Source organism: Pseudorca crassidens, chromosome 18 (genome assembly GCF_039906515.1).
Source record: "Pseudorca crassidens isolate mPseCra1 chromosome 18, mPseCra1.hap1, whole genome shotgun sequence".
NCBI lineage: Eukaryota > Metazoa > Chordata > Mammalia > Artiodactyla > Delphinidae > Pseudorca > Pseudorca crassidens.
Genome location: NC_090313.1, coordinates 58,679,457 through 58,698,475, shown reverse-complemented (window position 1 = coordinate 58,698,475; position 19,019 = coordinate 58,679,457). Strand labels below are relative to the sequence as shown.

At 37.0% G+C, this 19,019-nt stretch overlaps 1 protein-coding gene across 2 annotated transcripts in view; it reads left to right on the top strand.

Annotated features, from left to right (window-relative positions):
• The window catches only part of NUFIP1 (nuclear FMR1 interacting protein 1), a 52,636-nt gene that overhangs the window by 28,996 nt on the left and 4,621 nt on the right, over window positions 1-19,019 (top strand). Inside the window, exons 8-10 of one of the 2 annotated variants that reach the window (XM_067713910.1) lie at window positions 6,957-7,073; window positions 13,109-13,341; window positions 14,679-14,982. In XM_067713910.1, coding sequence (XP_067570011.1) covers window positions 6,957-7,073; window positions 13,109-13,341; window positions 14,679-14,795 — 467 coding nt within the window. In that variant the 3' untranslated portion in view covers window positions 14,796-14,982. Of the gene's footprint in view, window positions 1-6,956; window positions 7,074-13,108; window positions 13,342-14,678; window positions 14,983-19,019 lie in introns of those variants that run through there. The other variant, XM_067713912.1, reaches the window with a different exon arrangement.

Below are 19,019 nucleotides of genomic sequence, written 5' to 3'. Positions count from 1 at the left end.
GCTCAGTAGTTGTGGCTAGCGGGCTCTAGAGCACAGGCTCAGTAGTTGTGGCACACGGGCCCAGCTGCTCCACGGCATGTGGGATCCTCCCGGACTAGGGATTGAACCCATGTCCCTTGCATTGGCAGGTGGACTCTTAACCACTGTGCCACCAGGGAAGTCCCTGTGCAGATGCTTTAAATTGGGAATTGACATTGTTTCAAAAGGAAAGCCTGTCATTTGGAGTCTCTCAGCTTATGGGTTTTGAGTATGGCCTGTTGTCACTAGATTTCCTTGGTGGTGCTCTGCTCTTGTTTAAATACAGCATGTTCTATGGCTTTCCTGGCCCGTGGTTTTAACAAGTATTGTCTGGGCTAGAAGGAAAGGAGCTGGTCAGTAATGTGTCCTGAGCATCACTGACTAAAGTGCCTCAGTGTCCACAAAACAGGAAGGATCCAGTTTGTTAGTCATTCATTATAACAAATATAGCTATTGTCATAGAACACTGGGACATCAGTCTAATAACTATGCATCGAGGTAAGCTAGGTGGCTTCTGTTGTTAAAAAGGTAGACATTCAAGTAAGAAAGTAAGCTGGCCCGGCACATCAGAAATCATGAATGCCCATTGTTAACTACCTGGTTTTGAGGTGTGGAAACTATAAACCAAAGTTCCCATTTTTTTAGAGTGACTTTTTTCAATATATAGGTTTTTCTTTGTGAGAATTTATAAATCTTCTTGGGGTTACAGCATATAATTGTGCTTTGTTCCATAAAGACAATAGGAAATAGTGGGGGGAGAGGAGGGTGGCACAAATAAAGAAATAAGTTGTAGAAAGAAGCCAGTTGAGAAGCTTTTTCTAATGTTTAGAGTTGGATAAGACATTCAAAGGGCAGTTTGTTTTTTGTTATTTTAATTTCAATAGGGATTTACTGAGGTCCTACATTTTGCTTGCCCAGCCCTATAATTCAGTGAAGTCTTTCCCTGCCTTCAAGAAACTCATAGTCTAGTGATAATTTTTAGATTTAAAAAAATTTTTTTGGTCATTGGGAACATGATGTGTATGTATGAGAGAGAGAGGTGAGATTTCCCCTAAGAAAAGTGTCACTATTTTCTTTTTTTAACAGTAAAAGAAATTATTGGAGTTGGTATTTATAATGCTTTTTTTTTTTTTTTTTTTTTTTTGTGGTATGAGGGCCTCTCACTGTTGAGGCCTCTCCCGTTGCGGAGCACAGGCTCTGGACGCGCAGGCTCAGCGGCCATGGCTCACGGGCCCAGCCGCTCCGCGGCATGTGGGATCTTCCCAGACCGGGGCACGAACCCGTGTCCCCTGCATCGGCAGGCGGACCCTCAACCACTTGCGCCACCAGGGAAGCCCCTATAATGTTTTTAAAGTTTGATTTTATAATCTTCATTGCTATTATTTTTGTACTGGTGTTTTTATTATTTTAATTTTAAAATTTTTTCTTAATTTTTATTCAATTATAGAAACTTTTATTATCCTAAATTAGGCCCATCAAAATTTTTAACACACGTTAATATTAAATTGTATAAGACCTTAAAATATTACTCAGGGATCTTTTTCGTTATTTTATGTTTATTTTTTATGGTTTCTGTTTTTTTTAAAATTTTTATTGGAATATAGTTGACTTACAGTGTTGTGTTAGTTTCAAGTGGACAGTAAAGTGAATCAGTTATACATATACATACATCCACTGTTTTTTAGATTCTTTTCCCATGTAGGTCATTACAGAGTATTGAGTAGACTTCCCTGTGCTATACAGTAGGTCCTATTAGTTATCTATTTTATATATAATAGTGTATATATGTCAATCCCAATCTCCCAATTTATCCCTCCCCCCTTTACCCCCCTGTAACCATAAGTTTGTTTTCTACATCTGAAACTCTATTTCTGTTTTGTAAATAAGCTCATTTGTACTCTTTAAAAATTCCACATATAAGCGATACCATATGATATTTGTCTTTCTCTGTCTGACTTACTTCAGTCAGTATGACAATCTCTAGGTCCATCCATGTTGCTGCAAATATACTGGTATTTTTAGTTTAGAGAGATGTTTTGGCTGCTTTTATTAAAATGTGGGTGAAGTTTCTTGAGTATTATTTTATCAGCTCTGCCTATGGTATAGTCATTCTAAGATGGCTGCTAGAAATGCCTACATTAGAACTGCCAAGTAGATCTGAGCGTCTGTGTGAACAGCCTTCTGTTTTTGAGATGAAGAGTCACCATAGAGGATGTTTTGATAGTGCCAAAAGTGTCATTACATGTGGTGGGTCCCCAAAACATAACTGAGGGGGACGAAATAGGAAAAGAGGTGTTCATTTGTATGAACTCCTAGCTCTTTCCCTTGGGAAGGCAGTTAAGTGTAGTGAGCTTTGTGACACTCCTCGTAATGAGTACACCAGCCACTCATGTTGTGGTTTTAATGTATGTCTAAAATTCTTTGCTTCGAGAGGTGGAGATTAATTTCCCTCCCCTTGAATGTGGGCTGGACTTAGTGACTTGTTTTTAGGAATAGAATAATGAAAGAGCAGAATAGTAATGTGGTGCAGACTACCGAGTGATCATGGTTAATATCACCAGTAATAGGTTGAGATGTACTCCCTGATATATGATGAGAAGGTCACTACCTAAAATCCACAACCTCAGTCTAATCATTAGAAAACATCAGACAGACCCAGCTGAGGGGTATTCTGCAATAACTGACCGGTAGTCTTTAAAACAGTCAAGTTCATGAAAGGCAAGGAAATACTGAGAATTTGTCACAGGTTTGGAGAAGACACAGATCAAGGTGTCATGGTGATTGAACATGATGTGATATGGTGGATTGAATCCTAGAACAGAAAAAGGACATTAGTGGAAAAACTGGTGAAATTACATTACAGTCTCTAGTTTAGGTAGTAGTACTATTCCAATGTTAATTTGTTAGCTATGGTAAATGTACTGTGGTTTGTAAGATGTTAATATTAGGGGAAGCTAGGTGAAGGGTATATGGAAATTCTTGGTACTATCTTTGCAACACTTGTGTAAATCTAAAATTGTTTCAAAATATAAAGTTTAGAAAAAAAGGGAGGCAGGAAAGGGGTGATATGTAGGCCAGTTAAAGCTGTGTGGTCCACTTCTTGAATTGAATTGTGAGGAAACACTTTCTTCCAGGTTTTATTTTCCTATGTTTTCTTCTTCTATTCATTTCTGATTACAAAAATAATGCAGAAAATGTGAGGAAAAAACTGAAAAGCATAAAATAAAAAACAACCTACTTTCTTAACTTACAGACAGCCACTGCTCACGTTTTGTTTTATATCCTTCAGTGTTTTTCTTATACACATGTGTGTGATTTTTTAAGAAAAATGGAATCATTTTATTGAAAAGAAAAAAGAATAAGCTCTGAATCCAGACAAAATCAGGTTTCTTTTGTGGTACCACCTCGGCATAGCTCTGTCATTCTGTACCAGTTAGCCTTTTTGAACTTGTCCTTAACTCATTCATGCAAGAGTTTGTTCTTCAAATATTTCTTGAGCACTTATGTACTGTTCTAGGCTCTGAGGATACAGTACTGAACAAAGCCAAACCCCTTCTCTCCTGTACCTTATGTTCTGCTTGAGGCAGCTGCAGTAAATAGGGGTTGATATCCTTCATAACGATGAGTAAAGCTAAGGAAAAGGATGGAGAATGGCAATTGGAGAAAGGGGTGTGCTATTTTATATAATCAGCAATGGCATCTGTATGATAAGGCGACATTAAGAAATCTGAGTAAAATTAGGGGCTGAGACCTGAGGGGAGAGTTTTCCAAGCAGAGAAAGCAACAAGTGCGAACACCCCATGGTGAGAGCATGCTTGTGTATTCAGGGAACAGCAAGATTGGAGTGGAGTAAGCCAGGAAGAAAGTGGTGAAGGATCAGATCAAGTAGGGTCTTGTAGGCAGCAAAGGACTTGGGACTTTACTCCGAGGTTGAGCAGAGAGGTGATGTGATGTGTTAAGGTGGAGAATGGACTGCAGAGGTGGGCGGGTCATATCAGGGTGTCCTTTTAGGAGGCTGCTAGAACTGTCCAGGTAAGAAATGTTGACTGGGACTGGAGTTATAGAAGTGAAGTAATGAGGAGGAGTACGATTCTGGATATATCTTCAAAATAGAGCTGACCGTATTTGTGGCTAGATTGGATATGGTATGTGAAAAGGAGAAGAGTCAAGGGTGATTGCTAGGTTTTGGCGTAACCATGAAGAAGAGCTGGAGTTTATTGAGATGGAGACTACTGGCAGGCATGTTTGGAGGAGAAATCAAGCGCTTGTTTTTGGACGTGTTAACATTTGAGGTGCCTGTTTGATACCCAAGCAGAGATGTTGAATAGCAGTTAGGTTATTCTGGAGTTTAGGGGATAATTGAAGGCTGGAGGTATACATTTGTGATTTACCAGGATCTAGATAGTACTTTGAGATAAAATGAGATCATAAGAGGAGGAGGAGGCATAAAGAGAAAAGGTTGCTGAGGATTGGACCCAGGGACATTCAAGAATTTTGAAGTTGGTCAATGAAGAGAATTTAGTAGGGAGACTGGGAAAGGAGAGCCAAGTGAAAGGGTTCTGGAAGCCAAGTGAAGGAAATGTTTTTAAAAGTAAAACATGACTACAGTTGGCCCTTGAACAATTTGGGAGGTTAGGGGCACCAGCCCTCCACGTGGTCGAAAATTCAAGTGTAACCTGTAGTCTGCCTTCCATGTAATGCAGTTCTTCTGTATCCACAGTTCCGAATCCATGGATTCAACCAACTGTAGATCAGTTTCAATAGTATTTACTATCAAAAGATATCTGTGCATAAGTGGACCCATGAACTTCAAGCCCGTGTTGTTCAAGGGCCACTTGGACTGTCAGATGTCATCACTAAGTTAAATAAGATGAGCACCAACAAGTATTCCTCTTTGGCAACACAGAGGAATCCAGTGAACTTGGAAGAAAAAGGTTCACTGGTGTGATGGGCCTGAAAGGCAGATTGGAGTAGATTCTGGAGCGTGTCAGATAGCTGTAGGAAATTTCAGGCCCAGGTGTTCCCTGGTGAATTATACAAATAGTTATTTGGGGTTTTGCTCTGAAAGGGAACAGAGAAATGGGCTATAGCTGGAAGACATTTATTAACATTCTAGACCAGAGAGACATTTTGGTAGGATGACTTAATTTTCAGAAGAGGACTTTATATATCTGTAGGAGATATTCTAGCCCACTAGTTAAGAAGTGGGATTTGGAATTAGATAGCTAGAATTTAAATTTGACCCATGTGTTCTATAGACTTGTTACCTAAAGGATCATCCAGTTCAGATTCTCTGAATTTTGGTTTCATCACCTGTAATTAATAATGAAGGCAGGGCTTCCCTGGTGGCGTACTGGTTAAAAATATGCCTGCCAAGGCAGGGGACACGGGTTCGAGCCCTGGTCCGGGAAGATCCCACATGCCGCGGAGCAACTAAGCCCGTGCGCCACAACTACTGAGCCTACGCTCTGGAGCCTACAAGCCACAACTACTGAAGCTCACGCTCCGAGAGCCCGTGCTCTGCAACAAGAGAAGCCACCGTGATGAGAAGCCCACGCACTGCAACAAAGAGTAGCCCCAGCTCGCCGCAACTAAAGAAAGCTCACGTGCAGCAACAAAGACCCAATGCAACCAAAAAAAAAAAAAAATAGTGAAAGTGATACTTCATAAGGATTAAATGAGCTCATGCTTTTAAAGAGCATTATATAGTCAACTGTATTGTACTTTTTGGTGCCTCTCTTTGGGTCTTAGAAGGAAATACTACACTTTGGTACATCATCATTCAAACAATGAGATGACCAGTGTCTGTACTAATATTGTTGCAGATTCTGTTTTATCCACTAGTAACTTATTTATATATATATATAACTGCATATTTTCCTTTCCCTTTATTAATTCAGGAGAAAAGGTAATAAGTTAGCTAAAAATCGACAAGGAGCAGTGTTTGGAGGGGCTGCTGCTGGGCAGTGTGGATTGGGGGAGGAGAGAGGATTTAACTTCATCCACCAGAAGGTGGTAATTCCATACTCACATAAAAGTTTCCTCCTGTTTCCTACTGGCATGTTTTGGTTTCCCTTAGACTGACTTGGTAAACGTTAAGTACTGTCTTGAAACATTTCATATTGGTTGTGGGTTGAGTTGGTTCACTACACAGACAGGTTACTTACTGTCTTCATTCTTCAGTCAGGCATTACTGACTTGTTTAGAATAGATGTAATACATTTTGAGAGCTGCCAAAAATAAATGTAATAGGTGGTGTCCGGGGGCTATAGCTAGGCTTACTGGGCTCTGATCAAACACTTTACCTTTGGCAGGCTCTTAGTACTTGGTAATTCTCATAGTTGGCTTGTTTACTTAAGTTCTTAGAAGTTCTAAATAATAAAAATTTTGGGCGGATTCAGTTCAGCGGAACTCTTTGTGCCTTCAGCTATAGAATGGTTGAAATGTTATATGTGCCCTCTAACCCCGTCGTAAAAACAACAAAAAGAGTGGATATTTTATATTTTACTTATTCTAAATCTAATTTTCAGAGTCTGTGATCCTAATCCAGTGAAGTCAAATAAGTTTATGGCCTTCCTGCTACCTTAATAAAATTAATTAATAGCCTAAATAAAATAAAATAATAACAAAGACTGGTTAATTTAGAGAAGGCCCAAGTTCCATAACCTGTGAAGCATGGTAAGAAACTGAGTCGTGTATAGCTTCCATTTGCCCCTCTGTTTTCTCTTTGGGGTAGATAGCTTATCTGACCACAAAGATTTAAACCAAGGGGAAATTTTTCGAGTCTCCTGGATTTCATTTTTGGGAAGATTGAGGAAATGATCAGAAATTACTTTCTTTTCACTAACACATGAGGGAGTGGGGGGCTGTCAGCTTTCTTTCTTATGGTTGTAGATATTTTTGGTATACAGTTTTACTCTTAGGTCTTTCTATTCCAGAGTCCGATAAAGAGGAGAAACCACAAAATGCTGTCATACCTAAGGAAGTGACACCAGCCCTGTGCTCCCTAATGAGCAGCTATGGCAGCCTCTCGGGGTCGGAGAGTGAGCCAGAAGGTAAGTTATGGCCTCAGTTGTTACAGTTAGGTTTGTTTCGTTGCTTTTTGCCTTTGATGTACACTACGCATCAGTAGCATCCTTTCATGTGTATGTATCTGAGGACAAGATGTGTCATGCACATTCTTTGATCCTCAAGTTCCTTCTTCGTTTGATTCAGAAGTTAACATGGGATGAAATGAAGTGGGAGAAATGGGGAAATGTATTGCTCCTCTAGGAGAAAAGGGCAAACAATAGTAAAAGAATAGGAAGGGGAAGAGATAATATCCACTAGTGAAATCAAAGAATATTCTAAAAGATATAGTGAAGAAGGTTAATTACTTCTCTCTACTCTCACGAACCCTTGTCTTAACATGTTTTGCACCTTTACTAGGTGGAGCGAGGTCCTTTGTGACAAAGAGGATAATAACATTCCTTACATGTATATGGGGCATTGCTCTTTATAGAGCTCATTTACCTAAATTATCTCATTTGGAGAACACAGTAACCCTATACTTGCGTTGCATTCGCCCGTGTATGTACTTTAAAGGTTGAGAGACACGGAATCCTTTAGATAGTCTTTCTGAGAACTTAATGTTGTTCAGGATACATGTCTTAACCTTTAAAGATGATAATAAACCAGCTCAATCACTAGCGTCTCTTTTAGGGCCACCTAAAAGGGCTGCAAGTAGGCTTGGCAGTATGGCAGTTCTTAACCCAAGGTTCATATCAGTAATCCAGCATTTGTTTAGTGCATAAGCATGTGTCCTATTGTGCCTGTGTACCTGGCTCTGCATGGTCATTTTATCTAGGCTTCACCAACCAACCATGAGAGAATTCATGAGTGTGTGTCTCAGATATGTAATCACAGTAGGGGCTGTACTCAAGAATAGAGGGTCTTAAAAGTGAATATGTAGGATGAAGGGAAGGTTTGAATGTAATTGGATGAAGATGGCAGGACTTTTAATGTTGGCTAGGCTAGAGAAAATCAATGTTTGTGTAGTTGAGATGTTGAAGGAAGAGTTGGGCTTTAATACGAAAGTTAAGGTTTAGATCTATCTATAACAGGAATTTTTTTTTCCTTTTTTCCTTTTACTATGGTAGCTGGCTAAAAGCTAGTTGAAATTTGAAATATAAACTACTTTGGCTTTATCAGAGTATTCCTTAGCAGATGGTTGCCTCTTCTTATTTTTTTTTTAATCTTAAGAAAAACAGTATTTATTTCTTTACTCTTGTTTCCATTATACTGATACGAAGATGAAGTTATTCTTTAAACACGTATTACATTTCCTGCTTATCATTTGTATTTATGACAGGTGATAGCAAAGAAAGCTATTACCAGATTACTGAATCCCATAAAAACAAGCTGTTCTAATGCTTTCTTCTCTCATTCCTAAGATAAAACATTTTATACTCATGTCTTCATTTTGAGGCTGCCACTATTTTTTAAATTAGAAGGAAGAAAGGAAACTGGAAGGGATCTTTGAGGTTTCAACCCTCCATTTTATAGACCCTTAAGCTTCGAGAGGGTAGGTTTGCAAAGCTAGTATATGGCGAAGCTGATGTAAAGCTTAGGTTTAGGGACTTAAATGTCTAAAGAAGCCAACTATATTGCCTTCCATTACAGTCTTTCTTTGTGTGGCATTTGCTATCTTCCTGCACAGTAATGCATAGCTTTTCTTTTCTAGTACATAACAGAAGATGTTGTCTGTTAAAAGATATATTTGATTTTGTATGAATTCGTTTTGACTAATTGTTTAAAATGTCCTGCCTTAAGGAAAATGTCCTTGCTTCACATTCCTAAGCCTTAAGAATTATTTTATGTAATTTGAATTCAGCTTTATTAAGCCATCCAGGTCACTAGCAAATTTCTAGCTTTCAGTGTTAATTCTGGGCTATAGGATAGGATAGGATATTGACATAGAGGGACTTCAGAGTAAATAAACCAAGGAAATAAAGTGAGCCTTCTCTGAACCATGAAATAGCGTCTAGAAGGCTTCTTATTTAAGTGAGTTCTAAATGGAGAGAAGCAGTCTGATTCTCACAGATTTTAACAACCGTATTTTCATATTTAAGACCTGTCTTAACTTAGGAATTAACATAGAAGTGTGTAGAGGATCTTAAACATGAATAGTGCTTTTCCAGAATGAATTTTAAACAAGGAAAGGGTCCTTCCAGAAAGACTGAGCAAAAGAAGAGGCTATATACTTGGTTCTGGGGCTTTCAGAATCGTTAAGATATAGATAGGAAAGAAAATTTCAGTGAGCAGTATTTCCAAACGTTTTATCTATCCTGGGTCTTGCATGTTAGTTTTTTGTTTTTGTTTGTGCCATATGAGAAGTTAAGCACAGTTTTGCAACTCCCCAAAATTGTTATGTTTCTTCAAATAGGTTTGGCTATGATTGGGGGACATAAGAGAAAATAGTGCCCTAGTTTTTCTTTTTTGCCTTTAATTATTATTCCCATAGTTTTGAACTCTGCAAAGCACTTGTGAATTCTTAGCTCCATTGTTTTATGGTTATATTTCTCTTCTTTTCCTCTTTTCCCCATTAGTTTGAAGGCACATTAAAATCACTATCAGGGCAAATTCTTATATAGTGCTTACTCTATTTCGGGCACTGTTTAATGTGCTTTACTCATTTAATTATTGCAGTAACCTCATGAAGTAGGTGCCATTACTTATGAGGAAATTTAGGCAGAGATAAGTAGCTGCTCCAAGGTCACACAGCTAGGAAGTCTTGGATCTAGAATTTGAACCTAACAGTTTGTAACAGAGTCTGTGCTTCTAACACTTACCCTGTACTTCCTTTCAAATGTAATTTCCACATTCAGTCCTATGTAATGCTTGAATGTTGAGGGTTTTGAGGCATATGATTAGCCTGTCACACTCGTGTCCAGGCAATTGGAATTGAACTCAGTTCCCAACGTCTAGGATAGAACTCTTTATATCACATTAGCCTATAATTCATGGTAATCAAAAATATAGAAAAACCATTTGGGGCTGAGAGGAGGGAATTCCTATCTTAATACTTGTGAATTTTCAACTGATTATATGGTGGTGGTTGTTTTTTTTCTCAATGTGGTGAAATACACCGATTGATTTTCAAATGTCAAACCAACCCTGTATTCCTGGGATAAAGTCTACTCGGAATTGGTGTATTACCTGTTTAATACATTACTGGATTTGATTTGCCAATATTTTATTAAGGATTTTTGCATCCGTGTTCTTGAGGAATATTAGTCTGTGTTTTTCTTCTCTTATAGGCTTTGTCTGGATTTGGGATGAGTTGGGATCTGTTTCCTCCTCCTCTTTTAAGGATTTGTGTAGAATTGCTGCAATTTTTTCTTGTTTGTAGGATTCAGTAGTGAAGCCATCTGTACCTGGCATTTTCTCTGGGGGAAGATTCTAAATTAATCAAATTTCCTTAATAGGTATAGCACTATTCAGATTTTCTACTTTTTCCTTGAGCCAATTTTGGTAATTTATATTTTTCAGAAGAATTTGTTTCAATTTGACCAATTGTCAAGTTTATTGGCATAAAGTTGTTTGTGATATTTTCTTGTGATATATGTAGGATTTATAGTGATGTTCCTTCTTTGATTCCTTATACTATTAATTGGGTTTTTTTCCCCCCTTTTTTCTTGATCAGATCATCTTGCTAGGTGTTTATTAATTTTATAAATCTTTTCAAGGAACTGCCTTCTGGCTTTGTTGATTTTTTTCTGTTGTCTATTTCTAATTGATTTTCACACTTTCACTCTTTCTTTCCTCCTCACTTTCTACCTTGTTACAGTAGAAACTGAGATAAGTGATTTTAAATTTTTTTCATTTCTAATGTAAGCATTCAGAGCTATACATTTGCCTCCATGCATTGCTTTAGCTGCATCCTGCAAATTTGACACATTTTGTTTTCATTTTTATTTATATCAAAATATTTTTTAATTTCTCTTGTGATATGTCCTTTAACTCTGGTTATTGAGAAGTCTGTTGTTCAGCTCCAGTTTTTTGGAGGGTTTTTAAAGATAGTTTTCTGTTATTGATTTTATTTACTTCTGTTATGGTCAGAGAACATATTCTATATGCTTTCAGTTTTTCAATTTATTGAGATTCGTTTTATACCCCAACACATATATACCCCAAAACATGTTTATGTGAACTTGACAAGACTGTGTGTTGTGTTAGCAGGCATGAAAACAACATGAATCTCCTGGTACGTCTCCATCAGAGCTCCTAGGTGACCAGGAGTGAGCAGTCATATTTTGAAAGGAATCTTTTTCTGAGCAGTAGGTCTCATCAATAGGCTTGATATAGTCAGTAAACCATGTCATAAACATGTGCTGTGTCATCCAGGCTTCGTTGTTGCATTTATAGAGCACAGGCAGAGTAGATTTAGTGTAATTCTTAAGGACCCTAGGATATTCAGAATGGTAAAGGAGCATTGGCTTCAACTTTAAGTCACCAGCTGCATTAGCCCCTTACAAGAGAGTCAGTTTGTCCTTTGAAGCTTTAAAGGCAAGCATTGTCTTCTCCTCTCTAGCTATGAAAATTCTAGATGGCATCTTCTTCCAATACAAGGCTGTTTCGTCTACATAGAAACTCTGTTGTTTAGTGTAGTCGCCTTTGTTAATTGTCTTAGCTAGGTCTTCTGGATAATTTGCTGCAGCTTTACATCAGCACTTGCTGCTTCACCTCGCACTTTTATGTCATGATGACGGCTTCTTTTAAATCTCTGTTAGTTTCAGACCTTTCTTCTGCAGCTTCCTCACTTCTCTCGGCCTTCATAGAATTGAAGAGAGTTAGGGCCTTGCTCTGGATTATAGGCTTTTGCCTTAAGGGAATGTTGTGGCTGGTTTGATCTTCTGTCCAGACCACTACAGCTTTCTGCATATCAGCAGTAAGGCTGTTTCCCTTCCTTATCATTTGTGTGTTCACTGGAGTAGCACTTTTAATTTCCTTCAAAAACTTTTCCTTTGCTTTCACAACTTGGCTAACTGGTACAAGAGGCCTAGCTTCTGGCCTGTCTCAGTTTTTGACTTAAAAGTGAAAAACGTAAAAAAAAAAAAGTGAAAAACGTGAGACACTTCCTTTCACTTGAACACTCAGAGGCCATTGTAGCACAGTTATTAACTGGCATAATTTCAGTATTGTGTCTCAGGGAATAGGGAGGCCTGCGGAGAAGGAGAGAAATGAGAGAATGGCAGGTAGGTAAAGCAGTAAGAACATACATATTTATGAATTAAGTTTATTGTCTTATATGGGCATGGTTTGTGGTGACCCAAAACAATTACAATAGTAACATCAAAGATCACTGATTACAGATGACTATAACAAATTTAATAACAGTGAAAGTTTGAAATATTGAATCACCAAAATGTGACAGAGAGACATGAAGTTTGAAATATTGAATCACCAAAATGTGACAGAGAGACATGAAGTGAGCAATTGATGTTGAAAAAATGGTGCTGATAGACTTGCTCAATGTTGCCACAAACCTTCAATTTGTACAGAACGCTCTATCTGTGAACAACATTAAATCGAAGCACAATAAAGTGAAGTATTCCTGTAATTTAAGAATTTTATAGCAATATACTTAGATTTTCCTCTTCCCTTCCTTTGTGCTATTGTTATCTTAGATTTTAATTCTATAGATGTTATAAATCCTACATACATTGTTATTATTATTTTTGCTTTAAATAGTCAATTATCTTTAAAAATTTTTTCAAATGAGAAAAAAGGTCTTTTGTATTTATCCACATATTGACTTTCTGGCACTCTTCATTCCTTTGTGTAGATCCAAGTTTCCATCTGGTATCATTTCTTTCATAGGGATCATTTTCTGTAGTTCTTTGTGGTAATCTCAATTATTGGCAGTCATAGCTCACAATTTGAAAAATTTTGTATAATACATTGTACATGCTCAGTTTTAACTAATAAGTAGCCAGTATTATGGCTGGGGAAGGGGAATATTATGGGGTGTGTTTTTTTGTTATCTTTGTAAGTTTTCCCTGTTTTTTAATTTGTTTTTTATTTTTGTGTTTATATTTCATCACATTAGAAGTTCCCATCAAGACTGAAGCAGGCATTCTGGCAGAAGACCAGGTTCTTCATAGCAGTACTCCTAAGAAACCAAGTCAAGATGTTAAAGCAACTGTTAGAAATTTCTCAGAAGCCAAGTATGAGAGCCAAAAGAAAAGTTTTAAAAACACAAATCCTAAGAGGAAAAAAAATTATCGCAATTATCAAACATTATTTGAACCAAGAACACACCATCCATATCTCCTGGAAATGGTAAGTGATTTTTCTTTATGTTCTGATCTTTGTGTTCTTCTTGTGTCTTGAAGATAGAGCTCCTGGGCTTGTGTGTGTGTATTTTAAGGTTACCAGAGACATATGCTCCTTGGAGAGTTATCTATGTATCTTAATTCTGAAGCTGCATTTGAAATATAGCTGATATTTGGTAAATGTAGAATAATTACAATTTTCAAAACTGCTTAAAATAAAGGAATCTAGGTTTAAGTGGTTGGTAAAGAAATAGGTATTGAAGTGTACTGACCTTTATAAAGTTTTCCTATTGAGAGCACAGCTAAATACAGTGCAGGCTGAAGGGAGAGAAAGGGTTTTATGTTTATTCTGTGCATTATTGGCTTTATTCTCAGCATGATGTGCTCAAAAATTTATGATCTTTCTTCAAATTGTAAGAAGCAATGCCTCTTTTGATTCTAAGTGATGGACACGAAGCTGTTCAAAGATCCAAGACTTTCATTTCTAAGAGTGATAGAAATACTCTGAAATTTTCAGTGGAATTGTAAAACTATCTATTGGCATTCTGTGCAAAGTCTGGTTTTGCCTGGTCAGATATATGCTTCTGCTGTAGCTGAAGTGTTCTGTGACTACACTCTATGACATGTTGTAATACATGTAGACACAGTTGCTTCTTAATAAAAATTGATCTGAAATGTACTCTGTTTTGTAAATTTTGGTGCTATATAAAGTAAATTGCGTTTTTTTAATGTTTACCTTATAAGTGGTATATTAAATCATCTTTCTACTGAAAGGGCCTGTGTGGGTGTTTCTGAACTACATTTATGACATCGGAAGTAAAATGAGTAGTTACATTAAATCTTTTTGGCGAATCACATATAATTCCTTGGTTATGTATTCTAGATACCAGGGATTTTCAGCTTTCTTTTAATTACAGTAAACACAAAAATGGGAAGCTCTGAAAGACCAGCAGTGTTAGGATTTTTTACTGCTAGTTTCATTATTACTATATTTACCATATCTCCTTACCACTTTCTGTACTGTTTATAGATTTGGGTTTAGGAGGATCCTGTTTGACATGATTTTTAGATTTAAAGAATTGTAGACTTTTAAACCTATTTTTCCTGTCCTTTGCTTGATAGTCCTAGAGAGGATCTCAAATGTGAACATTTGTGCTTAAGCTAGATAGTTTTGGTTAAAAGGAAATATTCTTGCATTGCGTTTTAGGAAAATAATTAGTAAATATAATACACATCTTTATTGTTCTGTGTTCTTTATATAGAGAAGGCACACATGCTATTTTAGATGGTGTTTCTTGGATATATTTTATTTACCAGCTAATCTTTTTATTTATCATTTTTTAGCTTTTAGCTCCAGACATTCGACATGAAAGAAATGTGATTTTGCAGTGTGTTCGGTACATCATTAAAAAAGACTTTTTTGGACTTAATACTGCTTCTGCAAAAACTAAAGATGAATAGGTGTCTGGTGTTTTAGTACACATATCTGAAGCATGTAAAATAGCAACATCTTCAAGTTTGTGGAGGAAAACCTTTTCTTTTTTTTAAACTGGATTAGTAATTAAATTGTAAGCCTCATGGGCTATTATGTAGGATTTTCAAGTCTTTCCTTTGATTCTATACAAATAAATACATAACTGATTTTTAAGACTGTGTCTGTATTGTTGGGATCATACATAATATTTGCTGGCAGAATTCTACTTTTTATTTGTGTTTATTGCTGTCATGTAAGGAAGTCTGCCCTTGGGCCAGTTAAGAATTGAAGGTACTGGTTTAGGGGTAAAGAAAAAAATTTTTTTAAATTTTAATTCAGCTGAGCAGAGCTATAGATTGGGGAGAGAAATACAGTCATTTTGTTTTTAATATGGGAGAGGAAGAGTCATTCTTTAACTTCAGCAAAGGGGGATGTTTTAGAAATAAACAAAAAAAACAAATTCATACAATGAGAAGGTCTTGCAATTTTAATTTTCACTGTTTATTTCAAAGGACATGTTGAAATTCACCTATTGGCATTTAAGTAGCACAAATATTGATCATTTGAAACATTACAGATCTGGCCTCTATGTGTGTTTCAATTCAGTTGAAGTGCTGCTTTTTGGTATGGTTCAGAATTGGACCTTTTAAAAAATTTTTCCTTTGAAAAAGTATGTAAAGTATAGTACTTGATGAGGTTCAATTAGTTTCTTATAGCATAAACAGTAGTTTGTGAAATCATGGTACCTGAGTTTTAAATAATTAAAATTTGTCCTGTTAAGATAGTAATTGAACCTTCTAAAAATGTTTTATTTTATTTTATTTTATTTTTTGCGGTACGCGGGCCTCTCTCACTGTTGTGGCCTCTCCCGTTGCGGAGCCCAGGCTCCGGACGTGCAGGCGCGGCCATGGCTCACGGGCCCAGCCGCTCCATGGCATGTGGGATCCTCCTGGACCGGGGCACGAACCCGTTTCCCCTGCATCGGCAGGCGGACTCTCAATCACTGTGCCACCAGGGAAGCCCTAAAAATGTTTTAAATAAATAGCTGCTAAGATCTTTTTATCTCCTATAATACCAGAGGTTCTGGTCTTATGTTCTAGTCATTTGTGCTAGCTAGTGCTAGAGCTCTACTCTTTTGATGTACAGCCAAAGGAACTGGATTTTTATAAATTAGTCTCTTGTTGTAGTTGGCAAATTAATTTTATCTGACATTGTTATTATTGAAATCCATGAATCTTGCATTCAAGAAATAAGGCAAGAAAGCTGGTAAGCAGGTCTCTGCCCTCTTGTTCCTCTGCATCTGTAAGATGCCATCCCAAATCCTGGAACACCAGGCACGAAACACCGTGACATCACAGACCTGAGATTAAGATTCATACTGAAGTCAGTGTTTCCCAACCTGGTAACCACCATACAGACCTTTTTATTCTGCTTTACTCTATTCCTCCAGTGAGCCCCATATTTTGGAAAATTATCTGTCCAGTTCATTAATTAATTCAGTTCTTATACTACTTCAATGGATTAAAGATAGAAAAATGAATGAGGCCTTGCATTATTCAAAGATGTGACTCTTAACCCAATTCATCTCATCAGGATGGATGAAGTAACCAATGTTACAAACTGACTTAATATTCAAATTTTGACTGGTCTGCAGTTTTATCACAGGTTAGCATGCAAATTCCATAGGCTTTTAAATATATAAAGGAATTCACAGACTCCTAGGCTACTTTTAGAGAACCACTCTGTCTCCAGGGGTGCTGACAATCACTGCTTTAAGGTATATTGTGCAATGTTTTATTTTCAATTTTTCTTGTTTTCTAATAGATGTACTTAAAACTGAAAATGCTCCTCTGAGTACTGCGTTGGCTGTGTCTGACAGTCTTAAGCTGTGGTGACTGTTGTTTATTTCTAGTGGGTAATTTCAGATTCAGTTGCCTTTATATTTAAACCAGGAATTACTTAATGTGTTTAAAATTTCCAAGCAGATAGAGTGTAACCTGTATGGTTTCTACTTTATGGAATGCATAGTCAATATCTGTAAATATTCTATGAGTTATGGCGGGGGAGGGGTGACTTGCCTGTTCTTTTTTGGATTTAATTGGTTAATTGTCAGACCTTCTACATTCTTACTGTCCATTTAATGAATTGATTTCTGAGATGTGAAAGCATTATGTGACTGTTGGTGAGCTGTGCCTTTTATAACTGAGATATTCCCTTTTGTCCTTAATACTTTCTGCATTGGCTCCTATTTTCCCCAATTAATGTAGTCAAAACAGCTTTAGGGAAGTTCAATCTAAGAGTCTCTGGGAAGTTTAATCCATTCATGTTAATTGAAATTGTTGAAATGTTTGGACTATTCCTACCATCGTATTTTGTATTTTCTGAATATCGTGCTTGTTTTTATTTTACCATTTTATTGGCTTGATTGATTGTTGGTTTTTTTCTCCTTGTTTTTCCTCTTAGTGCTTTGGAAATAATTCAACCTATTGTTGTTCCTTTAAGGGTTACCTTTTTTCTCTATATTTACAGTTAATCAGTAGTCATATTTTCCACCCATCTCCCAGTTAAGTCAGTTACTTTAGCATTCTGTCACTTCCCCACCTGGACCTCTTCTCCTCGTGTAATCATGTGAGATTTCTTTTAGGTTAATCTCTGTTACCTTGGTCTGTGTGTGGTTTGTGTCTTGATATTATGCATCATTATTTAGACAGCTATAAGATTCACTGTTTCCTTCTCACTGCTTTTTCTTTCCTCCCAGGGTTAGTTTTTTGGTTTACTGCAGCATATCATCAAGTAATTAAATGTTGAATCCTCATTTCAATTAAAAACAAAGTTTAGGGTGTTAGTTTCAAAATTATTTCCCTTCAGAATTTTGAAGCTATAACATGATTGCTAGCATCCAGTATTGCTTCTTAAAAGTCAGACACCAATCTGATTCTCTCTCTTTATTTATTGGTAAAAACTTATTTTTCCCCCTCATGAAAAACTTTCAGGGTTTTCTTTTTATGCTTGGAGTCCTAAAATTTCACCAGTAATGCACCCAGGTATGTGGGATATAATATATGTCATTCATTCTGCTTACCTAATGGTCCTTTCACTCTGAAGAATTGTACCATTCTTAGACTAAGGGCAATTTCTAAAATGATTTCTTTATTTTCTTTCCATTTTGTCTTTTTTTTTTCTAGACTTCTTATCAAGTGAATATGGGACCTCCTGACTTGATCCTGTCACTGGATTTATATAATTTGTCTTGGTCTTTTTGCTCTATTCTGAAAGATTTCTTCAAATGTTATCCTCCAGATCACTAATTCCCTCTTCAAGCATGTCCATTACATCATTTAGCTTTTCTGTTTAGTTTTTAAGTTTAGTAATTTGTTTTTAAATAGTCAAGATTGCTTTCGTGTTCTAACAGCTTTTTTCAAAGGTGTAGTACCCTTACATTTCTAAAGATATCAATTAGAATTTTCATGTTATTTTCTATTCCTTGAATTATTTGTTTTCCCCATTGATTGTCAGTTGTTCTGTTTGTTCAATTTACTAATTATCTTTATCACTATTTGTTGTCCTTAAAGGATCACTCTTACATATGAAAGAGATTCACTTGATTAATGGGTTGGTAGTGGGTATGGATTTTTCCCACATTTGTAGAAGCCTTCTTTGCTCCCATAGATGTTTACCTTGACTGAGAAAAGGGAGCTTGTTCACGCAGAATTTTTAGAATACACGGATGGGGAGTGGGCAAAAGATCTAGGCTGTTGTCTGAGCCTTACTCCCATCTCTTTGCCAAAATACAAAGGGTTTTAATCTGAGGTTTAATCCCGGGCAGAACTATCTCCCACTCCCACCAACCACTTGGTTTTGGAGGTGGGCAAGGTTAGCACTTGACTATTGCAGCTAGAGGCCTCCAGCTTTCTGTCACTTGTGGACTCAGCTTAGAGTATCCCTGTAATTGCTTTTACCTTTCCTATTGCTGTCTCTGGGGCTGGTTTGGGCTGAGGCCTTCCTCTCTTGTTTCTTGTCAGCCTGATCAATTTTACAGTGATTCTCAAACTTTGGTTCATCAGAATCACTTGGAGGGCTTGTTAAAACCAGATTGCAGGGCTCTGCCCCCAAAGGTTATGAGTAAGGGGAGTTGGGATGTGTCCTGAGAATTTGCATTTCTAACAAGCTTGAGGTGATGCTGATGAGGTTTGTCTGGGGGGACCACATTT